This window comes from Lolium perenne, chromosome 2 (assembly GCF_019359855.2).
Source record: "Lolium perenne isolate Kyuss_39 chromosome 2, Kyuss_2.0, whole genome shotgun sequence".
Taxonomy (NCBI): Eukaryota; Viridiplantae; Streptophyta; class Magnoliopsida; order Poales; family Poaceae; genus Lolium; species Lolium perenne.
The window spans coordinates 174,302,530-174,327,861 of record NC_067245.2 but is presented as its reverse complement, the minus strand read 5'-3'; the positions used below and the strand labels follow the sequence as shown (position 1 = coordinate 174,327,861).

At 44.0% G+C, this 25,332-nt stretch overlaps 1 protein-coding gene across 1 annotated transcript; it reads right to left on the bottom strand.

Annotated features, from left to right (window-relative positions):
• Window positions 1–8,030: 8,030 nt before the first annotated feature.
• Window positions 8,031–8,432, bottom strand: LOC139835665 (uncharacterized). The gene has a single exon (XM_071825522.1). It carries the CDS (start codon window positions 8,430–8,432, stop codon window positions 8,031–8,033), a length of 402 nt encoding a protein of 133 aa, XP_071681623.1.
• Window positions 8,433–25,332: the final 16,900 nt, after the last annotated feature.

Sequence of the window (25,332 nt, the reverse complement as noted above, 5' to 3'; positions counted from 1 at the left end):
CCAACCTTTGCTTACACAAGCCATGGCTAACCGAATCCTTCGGGTGCCGTCCAACAATCACATACCATGGAGGAGTGTCTATTTTTGTTAATTAATTTGGGACTGGGAATCCCATTGCCAGCTCTTTTTGCAAAATTATTGGATAAGCGGATGAAGCCACTAGTCCATTGGTGAAAGTTGCCCAACAAGATTGAAAGATAAACACCACATACTTCCTCATGAGCTATAAAACATTGACACAAATCAGAGGTGATAAATTTTGAATTGTTTAAAGATAGCACTCAAGCAATATACTTTGGAATGGCGGAAAAATACCATGTAGTAGGTAGGTATGGTGGACACAAATGGCATAGTGTTGTTTGGCTCAAGGATTTGGATGCACGAGAAGTATTCCCTCTCGATACAAGGCTTAGGCTAGCAAGGTTGTTTGAAGCAAACAAAAGTATGAACTAGTACAGCAAAACTCACATAAAAGACATATTACAAGCATTATAAAACTATACATCGTCTTCCTTGTTGTTCAAACACCTTACTAGAAATTATCTAGACCTTAGAGAAACCAAATATGCAAACCAAATTTTAGCATGCTCTATGTATTTCTTCATTAATGGGTGCAAAGCATATGATGCAAGAGCTTAATCATGAGCACAACAATTGCCAAGTATCACATTACCCAAGACATTAATAGCAATTACTACATGTATCATTTTCCAATTCTAACCATATAACAATTTAACGAAGGAGAAACTTCGCCATGAATACTATGAGCTAAGAACACATGTGTTCAAACGAACCAGCGGAGCGTGTCTCTCTCCCACACAAGCATGATGTAATCCAATTTATTCAAACACAAACAAAAACAAAAACAAACAGACGCTCCAAGTAAAGCACATAAGATGTGATGGAATAAAAATATAGTTTCAAGAGAAGGAACCTGATAATTTGTCGATGAAGAAGGGGATGCCTTGGGCATCCCCAAGCTTAGACGCTTGAGTCTTCTTGATATATGCAGGGGTGAACCACCGGGGCATCCCCAAGCTTAGAGCTTTCACTCTTCTTGATCATAGTATATCATCCTCCTCTCCTGACCCTTGAAAACTTCCTTCACACCAAACTCGAAACAACTCATTAGAGGGTTAGTGCACAATAAAAATTAACATATTCAGAGGTGACACAATCATTCTTAACACTTCTGGACATTGCATAATGCTACTGGACATTAGTGGATCAAAGAAATTCATCCAACATAGCGAAAGAGGCAATGCGAAATAAAAGGCAGAATCTGTCAAAACAGAACAGTTCGTATTGACGAATTTTGAAATGGCACCAGACTTGCTCAAATGAAAATGCTCAAATTGAATGAAAGTTGCGAACATATCTGAGGATCATGCACGTAAATTGGCTTAATTTTCTGAGTTACCTACAGGGAGGTGGACCCAGATTCGTGACAGCAAAGAAATCTGGAACTGCGCAGTAATCCAAATCTAGTACTTACTTTTCTATCAACGGCTTTACTTGGCACAACAAAACACAAAACTAAGATAAGGAGAGGTTGCTACAGTAGTAAACAACTTCCAAGACACAAAATAAAAACAAAGTACTGTAGCAAAATAACACATGGGTTATCTCCCAAGAAGTTCTTTCTTTATAGCCATTAAGATGGGCTCAGCAGTTTTAATGATGCACTCGCGAAAGATAGTATGTGAAGCAAAAGAGAGCATCAAGAGGCAAATACAAAACACATTTAAGTCTAACATGCTTCCTATGCAAGGGAATCTTGTAAATAAACAAGTTCATGAAGAGCAAAGTAACAAGCATAGGAAGATAAAACAAGTGTAGCTTCAAAAATTTCAGCACATAGAGAGGTATTTTAGTAACATGAAAATTTCTACAACCATATTTTCCTCTCTCATAATAACTTTCAGTAGCAACATGAGCAAACTCAACAATATAACCATCACATAAAGCATTCTTATCATGAGTCTCATGCATAAAATTATTACTCTCCACATAGGCATAATCAATTTTATTAGTTGTAGTGGGAGCAAATTCAACAAAGTAGCTATCATTATTATTCTCATCAAGTGTAGGAGGCATAGTATAATCACAACAAAATTTACTCTCCATAGTAGGTGGCACCAAAAGACCACTATCATTATAATCATCATAAATAGGAGGCAAAGTATCATCAAAGAAAATTTTCTCCTCAATGCTTGGGGGACTAAAAATATCATGAAAACCAGCTTCCCCAAGCTTAGAACTTTCTATATTATTGTCAACAATGGTGTTCAAAGCGTTCATACTAATATTACTACCAGCATGCAAAGAAGATTTCATAGGTTTTTTAATTTTCGCATCAAACAATCCATGTTTTAAATCAGGAAATAGAACAAGAAGCTCACTCTTGTACATTATGCCAAACTAGTGTAAACAAGAAACAACAAGATGCAATTGCAGGATCTAAAGGAAATAGCTTCGAGCACACACACGACGGCAACAGAAAAATACTTTACCTGGGACCGTAGTATGAGAGCCTTTTACCTTTCCTCCCCGGCAACGGCGCCAGAAAAGTGCTTGATGTCTACGTTCCCCCTCCTTTCCTGTAGACAGTGTTGGGCCTCCAAGAGCAGAGGTTTGTAGAACAGCAGCAAGTTTTCCCTTAAGTGGATCACCCAAGGTTTATCGAACTCAGGGAGGAAGAGGTCAAAGGTATCCCTCTCATGCAACCCTGCAACCACAAAGCAAGAAGTCTCTTGTGTCCCCAACACACCAAATAGGTGCACTAGTTCGGCGAAGAGATAGTGAAATACAGGTGGTATAAATATGTATGAGCAGTAGCAACGGTGCCAGAAAAGTGCTTGGCGCGTAATTGATGGTGGTGGTATTGCAGCAGTAGTAACGCAGTAAAACAGTAAACAAGTAGTAGTAACTCAGCAGTATTTAGGAACAAGGCCTAGGGATTACACTTTCACTAGTGGACACTCTCAACATTGATCACATAACAGAACAGATAAATGCATACTCTACACTTTTGTTGGATGATGAACACATTGCGTAGGATTACACGAACCCTCAATGCCGGAGTTAACAAGCTCCACAATAATGCTCATGTTTAAATAACCTTAAGTGTAAGATAGATCAACGCTACTAAACCAAGTACTAGCATAGCATGCACACTGTCACCTTCATGCATATGTAGGAGGAATAGATCACATCAATAATATCATAGCAATAGTTAACTCCATAATCTACAAGAGATCATGATCATAGCACAAACCAAGTACTAACACGGTGCACACACTGTCACCTTTACACACGTGCAGGAGGAATAGAACTATTTTAATAACACATCACTAGAGTAGCACATAGATAGTAGTGATACAAAACTCAGATGAATCTCAATCATGTAAAGCAGCTCATGAGATCATTGTATTGAAGTACATAGGAGAGATTAACCACATAGCTACCGGTACAGCCCCGAGCCTCGATGGAGAACTACTCCCTCCTCATGGGAGCAGCAGCGGTGATAAAGATGGCGGTGGAGATGGCAGCGGTGTCGATGGAGAAGCCTTCCGGGGGCACTTCCCCGCTCCGGCAGGGTGCCGGAACAGAGATCCTGTCCCCCAGATCTTGGCTTCGCGATGGCGGCGGCTCTGGAAGGTTTTCGTGGGTTTCGTCAATTGGTGTAGGGTTTTCTGATCCAGGGGCTTCTTATAGGCGAAGAGGCGGCGCAGGAAGGTCGAAGAGGCGGTGGCACCATAGGCTGGCGCGGCCAGGGCCCAGGCCGCGCCACCCTATCATCTGGGGCCCACAGGGCCCCCCTCTGGCGGCTCTCGGGTGTTCTGGATGCTTCCGGTGAAAATAGGAACCTGGGTCTTGATTTCGTCCGATTCCGAGAATATTTCGTTACTAGGATTTCTGAAACCAAAAACAGCAGAAAACAGGAACTGGCACTTCGGCATCTTGTTAATAGGTTAGTTCCAGAAAATGCACGAATATGACATAAAGTGTGCATAGAACATGTAGATAACATCAATAATGTGGCATGGAACATAAGAAATTATCGATACGTCGGAGACGTATCAGGGAGAGAGACACGCTCCGCTGGTTCGTATGAACACATGTGTTCTTAGCTTTTAATTTTCATGGCGAAGGTTGAAACTGCTTCGTTAATTGTTATATGGTTGGAATTGGAAAATGGTACATGTAGTAATTGCTATAATGTTTTGGATAATGTGATACTTGGCAATTGTTGTGCTCATGTTTAAGCTCTTGCATCATATGCTTTGCACCCATTAATGAAGAAATACATAAAGCATGCTAAAATTTGGTTTGCATATTTGGTCTCTCTAAGGTCTAGATAATTTCTAGTATTGAGTTTGAACAACAAGGAAGACAGTGTAGAGTCTTATAATGTTTTCAATATGTCTTTTATGTGAGTTTTGCTGCACCGGTTCATCCTTGTGTTTGTTTCAAATAAGCCTTGCTAGCCTAAACCTTGTATCGAGAGGGAAATACTTCTCATGCATCCAAATACTTGAGCCAACCACTATGCCATTTGTGTCCACCATACCTACCTACTACATGGTATTTCTCCACCATTCCAAAGTAAATTGCTTGAGTGCTATCTTTAAATAATTCAAAATTTATCACCTCTGATTTGTGTCAATGTTTTATAGCTCATGAGGAAGTATGTGGTGTTTATCTTTCAATCTTGTTGGGCAACTTTCACCAATGGACTAGTGGCTTCATCCGCTTATCCAATAATTTTGCAAAAAGAGCTGGCAATGGGATTCCCAGTCCCAAATTAATTAACAAAAAAAAATAGACACTCCTCCATGGTATGTGATTGTTGGACGGCACCCGAAGGATTCGGTTAGCCATGGTTTGTGTAAGCAAAGGTTGGGAGGAGTGTCATCATAATAAAACTAAAATAAAAAGGCACTCCTTCATAGTATGAGATTGTTGGCAGGCACCCGAGGATTCGGTTAGCCATGGTTTGTGAAAGAAAGGTTGGAATGAGTGCCACCCAAAAATAAAATGGGAGCCGCTCTTTGAAGGTTTGTCTGGCAAGGGGGTTAGAGTACCCGCTACCATTCGTTGACAACAACATACACCTCTCAAAACTTTATTTTTATGCTCTCTTTATGTTTTCAAAACCAAAGCTCTAGCACAAATATAGCAATCAATGCTTTCCTCTTTGAAGGACCTTTCTTTTACTTTTATGTTGAGTCAGTTCACCTATCTCTCTCCACCTCAAGAAGCAAACACTTGTGTGAACTGTGCATTGATTCCTACATACTTGCATATTGCATTTGTTATATTACTCTATGTTGACAATATCCATGAGATATACATGTTACAAGTTGAAAGCAACCGCTGAAACTTAATGTTCATTTGTGTTGCTTCAATGCCTTTACTTTGAATTATTGCTTTATGAGTTAACTCTTATGCAAGACTTATTGATGCTTGTCTTGAAGTACTATTCATGAAAAGTCTTTGCTTTATGATTCATTTGTTTACTCATGTCATTACCATTGTTTTGATCGCTGCATTCATTACATATGCTTACAATAGTATGATCAAGGTTATGATGGCATGTCACTCCAGAAATTATCTTTGTTATCGTTTACCTGCTCGGATGACGCAGAAACTAAGCTTGGGGATGCTGATACGTCTCCGACGTATCGATAATTTCTTATGTTCCATGCCACATTATTGATGATATCTACATGTTTTATGCATACTTTATGTCATATTTATGCGTTTTCCGGAACTAACCTATTGACGAGATGCCGAAGGGCCAGTTCATGTTTTCTGCTGTTTTTGGTTTCAGAAATCCTAGTAAGGAAATATTCTCGGAATCGGACGAAATCAACGCCCAGCATCTTAGAATCCCCGGAAGCATCCAGAACACCCGAGAGCCGCCAGAGAGGGGACACTGGGGCCCCAGATGATAGGCCGGCGCGGCCCAGGCCCTGGCCGCGCCGCCCTATGGTGTCACCGCCTCGTTGACCTTCTGACGCCGCCTCTTCGCCTATAAGAAGCCCCTCGACCTAAAACCTCGATACGGAAAAGCCACGGTACGAGAAACCTTCCAGAGCCGCCGCCATCGCGAAGCCAAGATCTGGGGGACAGGAGTCTCTGTTCCGGCACGCCGCCGGGACGGGGAAGTGCCCCCGGAAGGCTCCTCCATCGACACCACCGCCATCTTCATCACCGCTGCTGTCTCCCATGAGGAGGGAGTAGTTCTCCATCGAGGCTCGGGGCTGTACCGGTAGCTATGTGGTTCATCTCTCTCCTATGTACTTCAATACAATAATCTCATGAGCTGCCTTACATGATTGAGATTCATATGATGATGCTTGTAATCTAGATGTCGTTATGCTAGTCAAGTGAATTTTACTTATGTGATCTCCGGAGACTCCTTGTTCCACGTGTGTAAAGGTGACAGTGTGTGCACCGTGTGGGTCTCTTAGGCTATATTTCACAGAATACTTATTCACTGTTATGAATGGCATAGTGAAGTGCTTATTTATATCTCTTTATGATTGCAATGTGTTTTGTATCACAATTTATCTATGTGCTACTCTAGTGATGTTATTAAAGTAGTTTTATTCCTCCTGCACGGTGTAATGGTGACAGTGTGTGCATCCGTGTTAGTACTTAGCGTAGGCTATGATTGTGATCTCTTGTAGATTATGAAGTTAACTATTGCTATGATGGTATTGATGTGATCTATTCCTCCTACATAGTGTGAAGGTGACAGTGTGCATGCTATGTTAGTACTTGGTTTAGTTGTGTTGATCTGTCATGCACTCTAAGGTTATTTAAATATGAACATCGAATATTGTGGAGCTTGTTAACTCCGGTATTGAGGGTTCGTGTAATCCTACGCAATTAGTGGTGTCCATCATCCAACAAAAGAGTGTAGAGTATGCATTTATCTATTCTGTTATGTGATCAATGTTGAGAGTGTCCACTAGTGAAAGTATGATCCCTAGGCCTTGTTCCTAAATACTGCTATCGCTGCTTGTTTACTGTTTTACTGCGTTACTACTGCTGCGTTACTACTGCTTGTTTACTGTCCTGGGCAAAGCACTTTTCTGGTGCCGTTGCTACTGCTCATACTTATTCATACCACCTGTATTTCACTATCTCTTCGCCGAACTAGTGCACCTATTAGGTGTGTTGGGGACACAAGAGACTTCTTGCTTTGTGGTTGCAGGGTTGCATGAGAGGGATATCTTTGACCTCTTCCTCCTTGAGATCGATAAACCTTGGGTGATCCACTTAAGGGAAACATGCTGCTGTTCTACAAACCTCTGCTCTTGGAGGCCCAACACTGTCTACAAGAATAGAAGCACCCGTAGACATCACCCAACACTGTCTACAAGAATAGAAGCTCCCGTAGACATCAATCTCCTTATCACCATAGTCATCATCCTCAGGGTAGCGAGACCAACCGTCCTTAGCATAATGCCCCTCCTTGTTGCAGATTTGACACGTGACATAAACCCAAGGTGTAGTACGGCGGCGTCCACGGCCACGACCACGACCCCCTCCTGGAGGTCCACGACCACCACCACGACCTTGATAGGACTGGCGGTCATCACGTCGATTGTCACGACGGTCATCTCGGCGATCATCCCGGCGGTCACCACGATCACCATGTGGCCGGCCGGTGTTGTAGTTCCCATTGTAGTTGGAATTGCTGGAGGAGCGAGGACGGTACTGTCGAGAGGCAGCGTTGGCGGAGGACTCAAACTCAACAGAGGAGGACCCGTTCAACATCTCTTGGCGCTGGTCATAGGCATGTAGCTGAGAGTAGAGCATACTGAGCGAGGCCGGTGTTGTGGACACACCGAGAGCTGCAACCAGGGCATTGTAGCCCGCGCCAAGGCCAGCTAGGATGTAGGATACGAGCTGCCTATCCTGCAGGGGGTGCCCAGCCGCGATGAGTTCATCAACAAACCCCTGCATCTTGGCAAGAAATTCCGAGGTTGACATCTGGAGCTTCTTGGTGTTGGCTAAGGCAATAAAAGCAGATTGGTGACGTTGGCCTCGCTTTGCGCCGCAAACATCTCGTCAAGGGCACTCCAGACTCCGGCAGTATGAGGAATCCGATGAACATGAGGAAGGATCTCCCGTGAGAGGGATTGAAGAAGGTATGACAGGACCATCTGATCACGGGAGACCCAGGCTGCATATGCTGGATTGGGCGTCGTCTTGGCCGGATTGTCGTTGTCTGCTGGGGTAAGGACCAGCTGTTTTGGCGGAGCGGCGTCTGTTCCGTCAAGGAGGCCGTCGACCATGGCGCCGCGGATGGCGGGCAGTACCTGGGAACGCCATAAGGGGTAGTTGTCTCGCGTCAATTTGTCGGAGGGCGGCGCCCCCAGATTGATTTGCGGGCTGCTGCTGGAGCTAGCCATGAGAGCGACGAACGGATCGAGCGTCGTCGGGGATGTTTCGTCGAGCGATGCGATCAGGAGAAGTTTCGGCGGAAGAGCTGGCGTGATACCATATAAGAAAACGATCTGATCAGGTAGCAGGCTACTCGGATAATTACCGAGTCCCTGGTTTCATCTATTTATGGAAGGCACTTTGCGGTGCTAGCAAGATTACAATTGGAATAGGATTACAGGACTCTATCAATAGGTGTTGTTACAGAATACAAACCTATCTCTCTAACATGCTGAGCTTTTTTTTTTTAATGTTTATCACTACAGCTTAGTAAGCTAAAATTTTGAGTCAACAAATACCTTTTGATTGACAATTGTTCTTATTGGTTCTACTCGGAGTTGCACTCTCATTTTAATTTGTTGAACAAGATTGTGAGCCACCACAATGAACATGTATGCTCTTTGAGATCATGTAGCTAAACTAATAAAACTATTTACTAGAGTATTGTCTTGGCTAAAACCACCATTTCAATGTTGGACCGGACTAGGCAGCGGCGCCGCATCCTAGCGATTCCGTGCGGCGGCTGCCTACTTTGCTACATACAGTGCGAAACAACAAGGCGTTGTCTTCTGCTCGGCCCGTATAAGCATGCAGTTGATGGGTCTGGGATCCCATCATCAATACATCACATTCACTTTAAAAAATGTTCTCTTCTCGAAAAAAAAACTTAAAAAATGTTTCCGCTAAATGCTCTTCGTCATTAGACATCAGATCATTTGCAGCTGGTAAGACTATCAACACGAGACATGAAAAAGAGAAAAAACTGATAGAAAAATGAAAAAGAAAAACTGATAGCGCAGGGACACCACTGATATCACAAAACTGTTTGTAATGTTACTGGTTGCCAGATTAATTGATCATAGTTAATAGATTAATTAGGAGTAACTGCCAGGCTAATTAAGTCCTACTCGAGGGTCCTGGTTACTCGCAAATTAAGTACACGAGTAATTGCCAGAATAACTACGAGTAATTGCCAGATTAACTAGTGATACATACTCGTACTAATCACCAGATTAATTACGTAGATGTAATTACCTGATTAATTAGCGATAGTTTCCAGATTAAATGAGACTAATGGCCAAATTAAATTGTGCACATTTTCAGGTTAATTAGCTTACATCTTCTCTTCTGCGCGCCTGCCTGCGGGTCGGTGGACACCATCTAGTGCATCCCCGCGCGGAATTTGTCGTGCTCGATGGCGGCGACATTCTTCCCGTGTGCTGCCCGGCGCGGCGCCTCCCAGCAGGGTGCTAGTGGTGGCGACCCCCGCCTCTCGCACTAGTAGGAAAAGCCTCATTAGTGGCGCACGAAAATGGGCTTCTGTGGCACACGGAACGTCGCCACAAAAATAAGGTTTATGTGGCGCATCTGGCTGTGCGCCACAGAATTAAGGTTTCTGTGGCGCACTGGGTCCTGTGCGCCACAGAAATAAGTAGTTCTGTGGCGCATGAGATGTAGCTGCGCCACAGAAATAGGTGCGCCACAGAACTATGTTTTGGTGCGCCACAGAACAATCTACAGGTATACTCGGTTTTGTGCTCCCTGGTGTATTATACATGTTTTATACTGGTTTTATACACCGTATACAGGTTATATACTGATATAATATAGACAGATATAATATGGACATATATAATCATCACATCATCATCACATTACTTAGAGCCCGATCGAGTTATACATATAGCTCCATACAACTCATAATCCATGCAAATTAAGAAAGTTCTCATCATCTCTAGATACAAACGAAGTGACACCGGCCGCCGCCTACACTAGGATAAAATAGAGTACCGCCGCGACGATGGTGAGCAAGAGCGAGAGCACAAGGAAGGTCTTCATCTTGCTCTTGTTCGCTTGGTGCGCCCTCCACTTGGCAACCGCCTCGTGTCTAGTCGGGTACCCTTTGTAGCAGTTGCCGCTGAACTTGTGCACCTGTTTCTTGCACTCCTCCCACTCCTCGTACACTCCTGGAACCCGCCCCTCGAACACGACGTAGTACGTCATCTCTATGGACACAAGGCATATTAGTTTATAACGCAATGGAAAGAGTTAGAGGGTTCACATGCATACATATTCACAAGAATTAAAGCAAGAAAATAATAATAAACCTAAAAGACATATAGCATCGGTATCACATAAGTAATATGGTTCAATGATAACGACTACAATAGTAATTGAAGTCCAACAACGACGACCACCGTTTCGAGCAAATTAAGCAAGTTTAGTTTACAACACGGTACAAATTGTCCATCGATTCAAAGTAATGCTAGGCACACCGGCCTCGGTCAACGAGACGTCTTCTTGAGCGGCTCCGGGAACGGCTTGTACAAGTCCTTCATCGTCCACGTCCTTCCATCACCCTGCCTATGTAGGCGTTCTTCAATATCCCTCTTAGACAACCCTCTGAGTTGGTGTAAGAGCCCCGATGCGTTGGATACATCTTGTAAGATAATTTCCAAGAGCTTTACTTGGATGCGATGGAAGTCTTCTCTAAGATCATCATCATTGATTTGCCTCGACATTTTAATGGGGTCTCGCTTACTAGGTGGCAAAGACATCATCTCTGCATCCTCGACAAACCCTTTAAGGTGATGGAGGACATAGAAGGCCTCCTTAATGCTGCCAGCTGGCTGCTTGACACAAGGGAAGTCGATCACGTGCTTGAACCCGGGCTTTTTAGTGTCCGGCCTGATATGTTGCCCATTCTTGTCGAAGGTGCCTCCATTTTTGGAGTAGCCAAGGATAGCCTCATCGAGAACACCCCTTATTCTCTTGTAGTCTTTCTTCGTCGTCGTACTCGATGAGTCGAAATACTGGGCTAGTGACCACTTCGGATCTAGGATGATGAGTGTGCAGTATTTGTCCCTGCTCAACACATGCAATTGAAATGGAATGTTGGAAATGATCGGCAATGGAAGAAATATATAAGAAAGCATAAGTTACGACGGCCGTGAGCGGATGTGTACTTACTCGGGAAAGACAGGCAGAAGAATGGTGTTACTCTCTTTGTACATGAGCATGAAGTTCTGGAGGTATCGCACCGCCTTGGTCCGTGTCCTTGAGCCGTCCTGGAGCTGGCTATCGCGCATGTAGTAGGGATCCGCTACCGCGATGTGGCGGGGTCTCTCTCTGTTGATCTTCATCTGAAGATTGATCGCGTATAGGCGGACCAAGTTATAGTCGAGCCGTTTCGAGTGAAATAGGTTGAAGACGTCCTCGAACGCTATGAAGAAGATATCCGCGGGGTCTTCATTGACGAAGTTCTGGTCGGACGGCACCTTGACCGAGAACACCGGGTAATTTGGATCCTTTTCTTTAAGTGGACGCTCTCTAGATAAATAATAGTGTTCTGCAAAGGGAGCATTGGTCCACTTGCGAGGTGTTCCATGTCCGGAGGCAGTATCAGTTTACCAGCTTCATGACACCGGGGCAAGCCATCCGGTGTAGGTGGTACCATGTCGTCGGCCCGGATCCTCTTAGGAGCAGGCTGGCTCGAAGATGCGCCCTTCTTGGCTCCTCTCTTCCTTGCCTTCTTCACCTGACCTACTGGGGGTGCTGGTGGTGCTGATGGTGGTGCTTCGGGTGCTGGTGGTGCTTCTGAGGTCGCTGGGGTTGATTTGGGTGGCTCCCCGATGATCGTCTTACGCAGCGTGTTAGGGCTGAAAACGGTAGCAGGCTTGACTTGAGCTGGATTACCAGCCTCCGGAGGAGTGTCTTGAGAAAGACCCGTGAAGACCAGGCGCTGCTTCATCACTGTAGGGGGACGAGCAAGTTGATCGCCGTGTGTGCGGAAGGCTTGTTCATCCATAGGAGGCATGTACATATCTTGGCTGCAGGCGCCAGTGTTGATGTAGGCATCGATGTCATCATCATCATCATCTGCATCGTTGCCATCAAGTGGCGCCATGTCCTGGACCTTAGGTGGTGGCGGTTGCGATGCCGCCGCTTGGCGTACCGTGCGTCTAGTTGACGGTCGTTGCGGTAGCGCTCCCAACAACTGTTTGTGGCGTGTGGTGGTGGCGGCGATCGTCGGTTCCTTCCGGGTGGCGGCGGCGACCGCCGGTTCCTTCAGGGTAGTGGGGGCGGCGACCGCCGGTTCCTTAAGGGTGTCGTCGGCGCTGGCGATCTTGGGCCGGATGATAGGGGAGGTGGCGCCGGTGCTTTTCTTAGCACTCGGAAGACCCCCCCCCCAGACGAATCTGGTTCTTCGGCCATTTCATAACCCATGAGGTGCAATCCCCAAGGGGCAAAATGTCGCCTTCGTCTGTGCCCGGAGGTTGAAAGGGGGGCATGGCGTAGCGGTACTCCGACACTACCATTACCAACTTGACCTTCGCCACGTCTTCCACCAATCTAGCGCCGTGCATAGTGCGGGAAGCCATGACATGGCCGCTAGCAACTTCCACCAACTTGCCGCCGGGCTCCACCGCTTGCAGAAATATGCATGGTTCATCATGAGTCAGGGGCGCCATGTTGGGCATCGTGAGATGGCAGTCACGAAAGGCATATATAGTTAAAGAAGATGACGCGAGGGAGTAACTAATGAGTTTACCTCCTTGATGGCGTCGATCTCGGCTACTGTCGATACAAGGGCGGCGGTTGGGGGCGTCGATGCGACCAGTTGGAGCTGCGGCGTCGGGTGGAGCGGCAGCGTCTGGTGGAGCCCCGACGCCGGCGTCGGGTGGAGCGGCACCATCGGCGACACGTGGAAGCTTGAGTTGCTGCCGCTGATGCTGGGCACATGTATCGGCCCCACTTGACCTCCCGCATTCCAAGCAGCTAACCCCTCCATCAACCCAGGGGGGATGATCTGTCGGATCTTCTCGTCCAATAACTTGTTCATCATCTCCGTGTTCTCCACAGGCTTTTCGGCCACCAGCTTCTCTAGTGACTCCACCTTCTTCTTCAGCTCCTGAACCTCGGATTTATCCTTAGCCGACGACCTCCTCTCCAGCTTTCTCGTCTTGGCATCTGATGTCTACGGAGCTTCTATTCTTGTAGACAGTGTTGGGCCTCCAAGAGCAGAGGGTTGTAGAACAGCAGCAAGTTTCCCTTAAGTGGATCACCCAAGGTTTATCGATCTCAGGGAGGAAGAGGTCAAAGATATCCCTCTCAAGCAACCCTGCAACCACAAAGCAAGAAGTCTCTTGTGTCCCCAACACACCTAATACACTTGTCAGATGTATAGGTGCACTAGTTCGGCGAAGAGATAGTGAGATGCAAGTAATATGGATGAGTATGAGTGGTAATAGCAATCTGAATAAAATATGGCAGCGAGTAAACATGCAACAAAACAGTAAACAAACGGAGATTCGATGCTTGGAAGCAAGGCCTAGGGATCCTGCTTTCACTAGTGGACACTCTCAACAATGATCACATAATAGGACTACTCTACACCCTCTTGTTGGATGATGAACACCACTAATTGTGTAGGATTACAAGAACCCTCAATGCCGGAGTTAACAAGCTCCACAATATTCAATGTTCATATTTAAATAACCTTAGAGTGCAAGATAGATCAACACAACCAAACCGAGTACTAACACAGCATGCACACTGTTACCGTCACACTATGAAAGGAGGCATAGATCACATCAATACTATCATAGCAATAGTTAACTTCATAATCTACAAGAGATTACAATCATAGCCTACGCCAAGTACTACACGATGCACACATTGTCGTCATTACACCGTGCAGGAGGAATAGAGTACTTTAATAACATCACTAGAGTAGCACATAGATGATATTCAACTAGATCACATAAAGAGAGAGATGAACCACATAGCTACAGCGGAGCCCTCAGCCCCGGGGGTGAATTACTCCCTCCTCATCATGGAGACAGCGATGGCGGTGAAGATGGCGGTGGAGACGGCGGTGGAGATGACTCCGGGGGAAATTCCCCGTCCCGGCGGCGTGCCTGAACAGAGACTTTTGTCCCCCGAATTGGAGTTTCGCGATGGCGGCAGCTCTGGATGGTTTTCTCTGATTTTGTCAAACGGGGTCGAGGATTTAGGTCAGGGATGACTAAATAGGCGAAGAGGCGGAGTCGGAGGGGCCACAGGGGGCCCACACACTAGGGGTGCGCCCCCCCCTTGGCCGCGCCGCCCTGTGGGGTGGGGCCCCCCTGGCTCCCCTCTGGCCCTTTTCGGTGCTCTGGAAGCTTCCGGGAATTCTAAGATCTTCGGTGTTGATTTCGTCCGATTCCGAGAATATTTCCTTACTAGGATTTCTGAAACCAAAAACAGTAGAAAACAGCAACTGGCCCTTCGGCATCTCGTCAATAGGTTAGTTCCGGAAAACGCATAAAAACGATATAAAGCGTGCATAAAACATGTAGATATCATCAATAATGTGGCATGGAACATAAGAAATTATCGATACGTCGGAGACGTATCAGCATCCCCAAGCTTAGTTCCTGCTCGTCCCGAGCAGGTAAACGATAACAAAGATAATTTCTGGAGTGACATGCCATCACAATCTTGATCATACTATTGTAAGCACATGTAATGAATGCAGCGATCAAAACAAGGGTAATGACATGAGTAAACAAATGAATCATAAAGCAAAGACTTTTTATGAATAGTACTTCAAGACAAGCATCAATAAGTCTCGCATAAGAGTTAACTCATAAAGCAATAATTCATAGTAGAGGCATTGAAGCAACACAAAGGAAGATGAAGTTTCAGCGGTTGCTTTCAACTTATAACATGTATATCTCATGGATATTTGTCAATGTAAAGTAATATAACAAGTGCAATATGCAAGTATGTAGGAATCAATGCACAGTTCACACAAGTGTTTGCTTCTTGAGGTGGAGAGAGATAGGTGAACTGACTCAACAATAAAAGTAAAAGAAAGGCCCTTCGCAGAGGGAAGCATTGATTGCTATATTTATGCTAGAGCTTTGATTTTGAAAACAAGAAACAATTTTATCAACGGTAGTAATAAAGCATATGCATCATGTAAATTATATCCTACAAGTTGCAAGCCTCATGCATAGTATACTAATAGTGCCCGCACCTTGTCCTAATTAGCTCGGATTACCTGGATTATCATCGCAATGCATATGTTTTAACCAAGTGTCACAAAGGGGTACCTCTATGCCGCATGTACAAAGGTCTAAGGAGAAAGCTCGCATTGGATTTCTCGCTATTGATTATTCTCAACTTAGACATCCATACCGGGACAACATAGACAACAGATAATGGACTCCTCTTTTATGCATAAGCATTCAACAATTATTAATTTTCTCATATGAGATTGAGGATGTTTGTCCAAAACTGAAACTTCCACCATGGATCATGCCTTTAGTTAGCGGCCCAATGTTCTTCTCTAACATTATGCATGCTCTAACCATTCTAGCGGTAAATCTCCCTTACTTCAGACAAGACGGACATGCATAGCAACTCACATGATATTCAACAAGGAGTAGTTGATGGCGTCCCCAGGAACATGGTTATCGCACAACAAGCAACTTAATAAGAGATAAAGTGCATAAGTACATATTCAATACCACAATAGTTTTTAGGCTATTTGTCCCATGAGCTATATATTGCAAAGGTGAAGGATAGAAATTTAAAGGTAGCACTCAAGCAATTTACTTTGGAATGGCGGAGAAATACCATGTAGTAGGTAGGTATGGTGGACACAAATGGCATAGTGGTTGGCTCAAGGATTTTGGATGCATGAGAAGTATTCCCTCTCGATACAAGGTTTAGGCTAGCAAGGTTATTTGAAACAAACACAAGGATGAAGCGGTGCAGCAAGACTCACATAAAAGACATATTGTAAACATTATAAGACTCTACACCGTCTTCCTTGTTGTTCAACCCAATACTAGAAATTATCTAGACCTTAGAGAGATCAATTATGCAAACCAAATTTTAGCAAGCTCTATGTATTTCTTCACTAATAGGTGCAAAGTATATGATGCAGGAGCTTAATCATGAGCACAACAATTGCCAAGTATCACATTATTCAAGACATCATACCAATTACTACATGTAGCATTTTCCGTTTCCAACCATATAACAATTAACGAAGCAGTTTCAACCTTCGCCATGAAAATTAAAAGCTAAGAACACATGTGTTCATATGAACCAGCGGAGCGTGTCTCTCTCCCACACAAGCATTTATTCAAACAAAAAAAAAACCACACAGATGCTCCAAGTAAAGTACATAAGATGTGACCGAATAAAAATATAGTTTCAAGAGAAGGAACCTGATAATTTGTCGATGAAGAAGGGGATGCCTTGGGCATCCCCAAGCTTAGACGCTTGAGTCTTCTTGTAATATGCAGGGGTGAACCACCGGGGCATCCCCAAGCTTAGAGCTTTCACTCTTCTTGATCACATTGTATCATTCTCCTCTCTTGATCCTTGAAAACTTCCTCCACACCAAACTCGAAACAACTCATTAGAGGGTTAGTGCATAATCAAAAACTCACATGTTCAGAGGTGACACAATCATTCTTAACACTTCTGGACATTGCCTAAAGCTACTGGAAGTTAATGGAATCGAAAAATCCATCAAGCATAGCAAAACATGCGAAATAAAACGCAGAATCTGTCAAAACAGAACAGTTCGTAAAGACGAATTTTAAAGAGGCACCAGATTTGCTCAAATGAAAATGCTCAAATTGAATGAAAGTTGCGTATATATCTGAGGATCACTCACGTAAATTGGCATAATTATCTGAGTTACCTACAGAGAATTAGTCCCAGATTCGTGACAGCAAGAAATCTGTTTCTGCGCAGTAATCCAAATCTAGTATGAACCTTACTATCAAAGACTTTACTTGGCACAACAATGCAAAAAAACTAAGATAAGTAGAGGTTGCTACAGTAGTAACAACTTCCAAGACACAAATCAAAACAAATTTACTGTAGCAAAATAAACACATGGGTTATCTCCCAAGAAATTCTTTCTTTATAGTCATTAAGATGGGCTCAGCAGTTTTAATGATGCACTCGCAAGAAATAGTATTTGAAGCAAAAGAGAGCATCAAGAAGCAAATTAAAAACACATTTAAGTCTAACCCACTTCCTATGCAAAGGAATCTTGTACACAAATGAATTCATGAAGAACAAAGTGACAAGCATAAGAGGATAAAACACGAGTAACTTCAAGATTCTCAACATAAAGAGGGGAAACTTAATATTATTAAGATGCATATAACCATGTTTCCCTCTCTCATAATAACTTTCAGTAGCATCATTGATGAAATCCACAATATACCCATCACTTAAAACATTCTTATCATGGCTCATATGCATAGAAGTATCATTAATTTTGGCATAAGAAGAGTTCTTCTCATTAATAGTAATTGGAGCGAGATTATTATCAAGAATTTGAACATAGTAAACAAGTTGCATATTAAGGGAATTGTTTTTGGTAATCCAATCATGACTATGACAAGTTTCATAAGGATAGTTATAACCTATATCATAGCATTCTTTATAATAATCATCAAAGGTCGGAGGCACAGTGTCATCATAAGAAATAGAATAGTTATCTCTGACAGTCGGTTTATCTGTGACCATACCATCATTGTTGCAAGAAGAAGATGTATCAAACACATAATGATCAGTAGCAAAAGGATTTTCAAACACCTCTTCCCCAAGCTTAGAGCTTTCTATATCATCATGGGAGGAAGCATGGATAGCACTGATACTATGGCAATTATTATCATCATCATTTTCAGAATTAGTTTCCCAGAGATTTGCAATATCAAAAGTAGTGTGCTCATTCAAATCATGATCACTAATGTATGTAAAGGGCATAGGAAGATCATTGTATTCAGATTCATTATCATAATAATCATTAGGAGCAACATACTTACGGTTACCTAGCGGTATCTCATTCACGCGGGGATATGCCGTTACCTCTTTCTTTTTATTCTCCTTCTTCTTCTTCTTCGTTCCCTTCTTCTTCTTCTTCTTCTTCTCTTCCTTCTCCTCGTTCCCTTCTTTAGGAGGAAGAGGCTTGAAGGGTGGCTTGTCCGCATAACCTGATTTACTTTCAGAAATAATAGAAGAAACTTGGGAGGATTCCTCCTTTTCATTAATTAGTTCAAAACACACAGCGGTCCTATCATATTTTGGCAAGGTGTCATCTTCTAAAATATTTTGTATGTAAGTATTTGTATGGCTATTATCAATGCAATAAGAAAAAAACCCATGCAGGATGTCATCAATATCAAGATCACTCATATGTAACAAAGAGATTTTTCTTGAGAGCTCTTCACACCACAAAAATAAAGTAAGTTCATCATGCTGATTAGGAGTAATTTCATCATCACAATACCAATTTGTAGCACTCATGGGGTTCAAATTATCATTGAAGGAGCATTGAAAATTAAAATGACCCACTCCATGGCAAAGTTCACAAATAAAAGGATAGAGGGCACACACTTTTTTACCAAGATCATCTAGAGCCCTAAACCACTTTCTAGTTTTTTCATTAATATGATGGATACAATATTCATCTTTGATTTGATTAATTCCACAAGGTCTATGCATTCCACAAAAATTAACATGCTTATAGGAAATAGCATTCTTAGGAGTTTGAGCATGCTTATTGCAATCATTAACAACAATTTCATTCTTCATGCAAGCCTCTTTAAAAGGTTCATGATACTTATCAAAATTCTTTTTAGGCAATTCAAAATGAGAAGCAAAGGATTTATAAAGATTTGCAGCAACTTGAGAGTCAAGACCATAAGTAGCACTCATATATCGAAATTTATCAGTATCCATAAAAGCTTCAATGCATTCATAATCATAATTTATACCTGACTCTTTACCTTTGTTGTTCTCTGATCCTTCAGCGTTCTCCTCAATCCGATCAAGAAGATCCCACTTAGCTTCAACCTCCTTGCTTGTGAAAGATCCCTCCGAACATGCATCCAGATAGTCCTTGTGTTGTCCTGAAAGCCTCGCATAAAAATTGTTAACAATAACATTACGGGGGAGCTCATGGATGGGACATTTGAGAATTAGTGACTTCAATCTCCCCCACGCTTGAGAAATACTCTCTCCATCACGAGGATAAAAGTTATAAATATAATTCCTATCAATATGCACTTCATAAGGAGGATAAAATTTAGAGTAAAAGAGAGATACAATTTCCTCCCAACCAAGAGAATGACTATTCTTCAACAATTTATACCAATGCGCCGCTTTACTGGACAAATAAACAGAGAATAGCTTCTTCCTCACTTCATCCATAGAGATACCTGCACACTTGAATAACCCGCATAATTCATGCAAAAACAGTAAATGATCTCCAGGATGGACAGTTCCATCCCCTTCATAGCGGTTATCTATAACACGTTCAATAATTTTTGTGGGTATCTTGAAAGCAGTACTTGCAGTAGGTGGATTTAAAATATCACAAGCATCATTAGAGTTATCGCATATGGGAGATAAAGCATTATCAGAACAAATTTTCTCCCCTAAAGATGGGAGGCTAAAAAGATCACAGAAACTAGCTTCCCCAAGCTTAGACTTATCCATAGCATTAGCAGTGATTGCGTTCATACTAATAACATTTCTACTAGCATGCAATTGAGGCTCCATAGTTTCTTTAATTTTCGCATCACACAATTCATGTCTTAACTTAGGAAATAAATTAAAAAGCTCATAGTTGTATTCCATTATGCCTAACTAGTGTAAAACAAGAAACAAAAAGAAGCAATTGCAGGATCTAAAGGAAATAGCTTCGAGCACACACACAATGGCGCCAGAAAAGTACTTAGTTACCTGGAACCGGAGTATGAGTGCCTTTTACCTTTCCTCCCCGGCAACGGCGCCAGAAAAGTGCTTGATGTCTACGGGAGCTTCTATTCTTGTAGACAGTGTTGGGCCTCCAAGAGCAGAGGGTTGTAGAACAGCAGCAAGTTTCCGTTAAGTGGATCACCCAAGGTTTATCGATCTCAGAGAGGAAGAGGTCAAAGATATCCCTCTCAAGCAACCCTACAACCACAAAGCAAGAAGTCTCTTGTGTCCCCAACACACCTAATACACTTGTCAGATGTATAGGTGCACTAGTTCGGCGAAGAGATAGTGAGATGCAAGTAATATGGATGAGTATGAGTGGTAATAGCAATCTCAATAAAATATGGCAGCGAGTAAACATGCAACAAAACAGTAAACAAACGGAGATTCGATGCTTGGAAGAAAGGCATAGGGATCCTGCTTTCACTAGTGGACACTCTCAACAATGATCACATAATAGGACTACTCTACACCCTCTTGTTGGATGATGAACACCACTAATTGTGTAGGATTACACGAACCCTCAATGCCGGAGTTAACAATCTCCACAATATTCAATGTTCATATTTAAATAATCTTAGAGTGCAAGATAGATCAACACAACCAAACCAAGTACTAACACAGCATGCACACTGTTACCGTCACACTATGAAAGGAGGCATAGATCCCATCAATACTATCATAGCAATAGTTAACTTCATAATCTACAAGAGATTACAATCATAGCCTACGCCAAGTACTACACGATGCACACACTGTCATCATTACACTGTGCAGGAGGAATAGAGTACTTTAATAACATCACTAGAGTAGCACATAGATGATATTCAACTAGATCACATAAAGAGAGAGATGAACCACATAGCTACAGCGGAGCCCTCAGCCCCGGGGGTGAATTACTCCCTCCTCATCATGGAGACAGCGATGGCGGTGGAGACGGCGGTGGAGATGACTCCGGGGGCAATTCCCCGTCCCGGCGGCGTGCCGGAACAGAGAGTTCTATCCCCCGAATTGGAGTTTCGCGATGGCGGCGGCTCTGGATGGTTTTCTCTGGTTTTGTCAAACGGGGTCAAGGATTTAGGTCAGGGACGACTAAATAGACGAAGATGCGGAGTCGGAGGGGCCACAGGGGGCCCACACACTAGGGGGGCGCCCCCCTTGGCCGCGCCGCCCTGTGGGGTGGGGCCCCCTGGCTCCCCTCTGGCCCTTCTTCGGTGCTCTGGAAGCTTCCGGGAATTCTAAGATCTTCGGTGTTGATTTCGTCCGATTTCGAGAATATTTCCTTACTAGGATTTCTGAAACCAAAAACAGTAGAAAACAGCAACTGGCCCTTCGGCATCTCGTCAATAGGTTAGTTCCGGAAAACGCATAAAAACGATATAAAGTGTGCATAAAACATGTAGATATCATCAATAATGTGGCATGGAACATAAGAAATTATCGATACGTCGGAGACGTATCAGCATCCGATCTGTAGTACTCGGATAGCTTCATACTTGTGCCAAAGCCGAACACACGGCCACCCGACGTCAGTGGCTTGTCCAGCTCCCTCTCCTTGTATTTGTTCATCGCCCTGTTGAAAGGCGTGTCCCACGGTTCCGTCGACCCCTGGGACGATGGGCCAGCCTTCGTCAACTCTTCATCCTTCAGACAAAGGAACTTAAGGTTAGCCCATTTGGCTTCATTGCCTGATAAGATGAGCGAAATAATATAGAACTATCCTTACCAGGTACTTCTCGAAATCCCTCACGTCTTCGTGATCCGTAATAAATTCCCCCGTCTTCCAGTCTAAGTAGTAGCGGGACCGGACAAATTTCCTAGCCTGTTCATCCTAGATTTTGTGCCAGGGGTTTTCTTTCCCCAGACGTACCATCTCGGCATCCTCCTTGTCCCAAGTGGGCTGTTTTCCTCGGTAACCGCCACTTCCGCAATGGTGGGTCCCTAAGTTCAAGTCCCGCATTTTCTTCCACCAGGCGGTCCATTTTTTAACACTGTCACTCTCTAAGTAAGACTTGAATGCATTAAAGTCTTCTAAGGAGATCGACGGGTCTTTGGTACTTATCCTCTCCCAACTTTCACCGGCATCGATCTTTTTCTTCAGCCGGTTCTTCCAGCTGCTCAAGGCGGTGCTCATCTTCGTGAGAGCTAAAGAGTCCACCTTCTTATTGAACGGCTCCGGGAACGTGTATCGTTGGTGAAGCTTCTGGAGGAGGGATTGGGCGAGAGCCTCGTTCTCCTTGCTTCTGAGGTCCTGAGTTAGGATCGGCATGGTTTCACGGACGATGCACCCTAGTTGCATGCCGTACCCTTTGGCAACCCATGAAGGCTCCAAGGGTAGGCCACTTTCGGAGACTACCGTGAAATGATCGGTGACGTTGGCGAGCACTTGCGGCCTCCGATCCCTCCTTGGCCTCCTCGTCGTCCTCTTCTTCTTACCCTCCTGAGGGTTGCCGCCGCTACCACCTTCCGTGCGGTTGGCCGCGTTCTCTTCACCGGTCGTCTCTTCACCGGTCTCGGCGGCGGCGTCCCAGTTATCGTCATCGTCGCCGGTGTCGGCGGCGCCCCCCCGGCCCTCTCCCTCGGAGGCGGCGTCCCGGCCCTCGTCGATGTCGTCGGCGGCCTCCTGGCCCTCTCCCTCGGAGGTGGCGTCCCGGCCCTCTTCCTCATCGCCGGGCGACTCGGCGGCGGCCTTCCGGGGCTGCTCGTAGCCCTCCCAGAAGTCCTTGTTGGCCTCTCTTGCTTCTTCGTTCTGGCTCCTGGGCTTAGAAGTGCTGCCCGATGATGTCTACGTTCCCCCTCCTTTCCTGTAGACAGTGTTGGGCCTCCAAGAGCAGAGGTTTGTAGAACAGCAGCAAGTTTTCCCTTAAGTGGATACCCAAGGTTTATCGAACTCAGGGAGGAAGAGGTCAAAGATATCCCTCTCATGCAACCCTGCAACTACAAGGCAAGAAGTCTCTTGTGTCCCCAACACACCAAATAGGTGCACTAGTTCGGCAAAGAGATAGTGAAATACAGGTGGTATGAATATATATGAGCAGTAGCAACGGTGCCGGAAAATAGCTTGCGGGCGTGTAGTTGATGGTGGTGGTATTGCAGCAGTAGTAACGCAGTAAAACAGTAAACAAACAGCGATAGCAGTATTTAGGAACAAGGCCTAGGGATTACACTTTCACTAGTGGACACTCTCAACATTGATCACATAACATAATAGATAAATGCATACTCTACACTTTTGTTGGATGATGAACACATTGCGTAGGATTACACGAACCCTCAATGCCGGAGTTAACAAGCTCCACAATAATGCTCATGTTTAAGTAACCTTATAGTGTAAGATAGATCAATAGACTAAACCAAGTACTAACATAGCATGCACACTGTCACCTTCATGCATATGTAGGAGGAATAGATCACATCAATATTATCATAGCAATAGTTAACTTCGCAATCTACAAGAGATCATGATCATAGCATAAACCAAGTACTAACACGGTGCACACACTGTCACCTTTACACACGTGCAGGAGGAATAGAACTACTTTAATAACTTTGCTAGAGTAGCACATAGATAAATTGTGATACAAACTCATATGAATCTCAATCATGTAAAGCAGCTCATGAGATCATTGTATTGAGGTACATGGGAGAGATATGAACCACATAGCTACCGGTACAGCCCCGAGCCTCGATGGAGAACTACTCCCTCCTCATGGGAGCAGCAGCGGTGATGAAGATGGCGGTGGAGATGGCAGCGGTGTCGATGGAGAAGCCTTCCGGGGGCACTTCCCCGCTCCGGCAGGGTGCCGGAACAGAGTTCTGTCCCCCGAATTGGAGTTTCGCGACGGTGGCGGCGCCCCTGGAGTCTTTCTGGAGTTTTGTCAATTGGTATCGAAGTTTTAGGTCACGACGGCTTAAATAGGCGAAGAATCGGAGTCGGAGGGTCTCTGGGGGGCCCACACTATAGGGGGGCGCGGCCCCCCCCTGGCCGCGCCGGGGTGTGGTGTGGGGCCCCCAGGGCTCCCCTCTGGTCCTTCCCGGGTGTTCTGGATGCTTCCGATGAAAATAGGAACTTGGGCGTTGATTTCGTCCGATTCCGAGAATATTTCGTTACTAGAATTTCTGAAACCAAAAACAGCAGAAAACAGCAACTGGCCTCTCGGCATCTCATCAATAGGTTAGTTCCGGAAAACGCATAAAAATGATATAAAGTGTGAACAAAACATGTTGGTATTGTCATAAAACAAGCATGGAACATCGGAAATTATAGATACGTTGGAGACGTATCAGCATCCCCAAGCTTAGTTCCTACTCGTCCTCGAGTAGGTAAACGATAAAAGATAATTTCTGAGGTGACATGCTACCAACATAATCTTAATCATACCATTGTAAAGCATATGAGATGAATGCAGCGATTCGAAACAATGTAAATGCAATGAGTAAACAATTGAATCATATAGCAAAGACTTTTCATGAATAGTACTTTCGAGACAAGCATCAATAAGTCTTGCATAAGAGTTACTCATAAAGCAATAAATTCATAGTAGAGACATTGAAGCAACACAATGGAAGATTAAGTTTCAGCGGTTGCTTTCAACTTGTAACATGTATATCTCATAGATAGTTGTCAATGCAGAGCAATATAACAAATGCAATAAGCAAGTATGTAAGAATCAATGCACAGTTCACACAAATGTTTGCTTCTTGAGGTGGAGAGAGATAGGTGAACTGACTCAACATTGAAAGTAAAAGAATGGTCCTCCATAGAGGAAAAGCATCGATTGCTATATTTGTGCTAGAGCTTTGATTTTGAAAACATGAAACAATTTTGTCAACGGTAGTAATAAAGCATATGTATCATGTAAATTATATCTTACAAGTTGCAAGCCTCATGCATAGTATACTAATAGTGCCCGCACCTTGTCCTAATTAGCTTGGACTACCGGATCATCACAATGCACATGTTTTAACCAAGTGTCACAAAGGGGTACCTCTATGCCGCCTGTACAAAGGTCTAAGGAGAAAGCTCGCATTGGATTTCTCGCTATTGATTATTCTCAACTTAGACATCCATACCGGGACAACATAGAC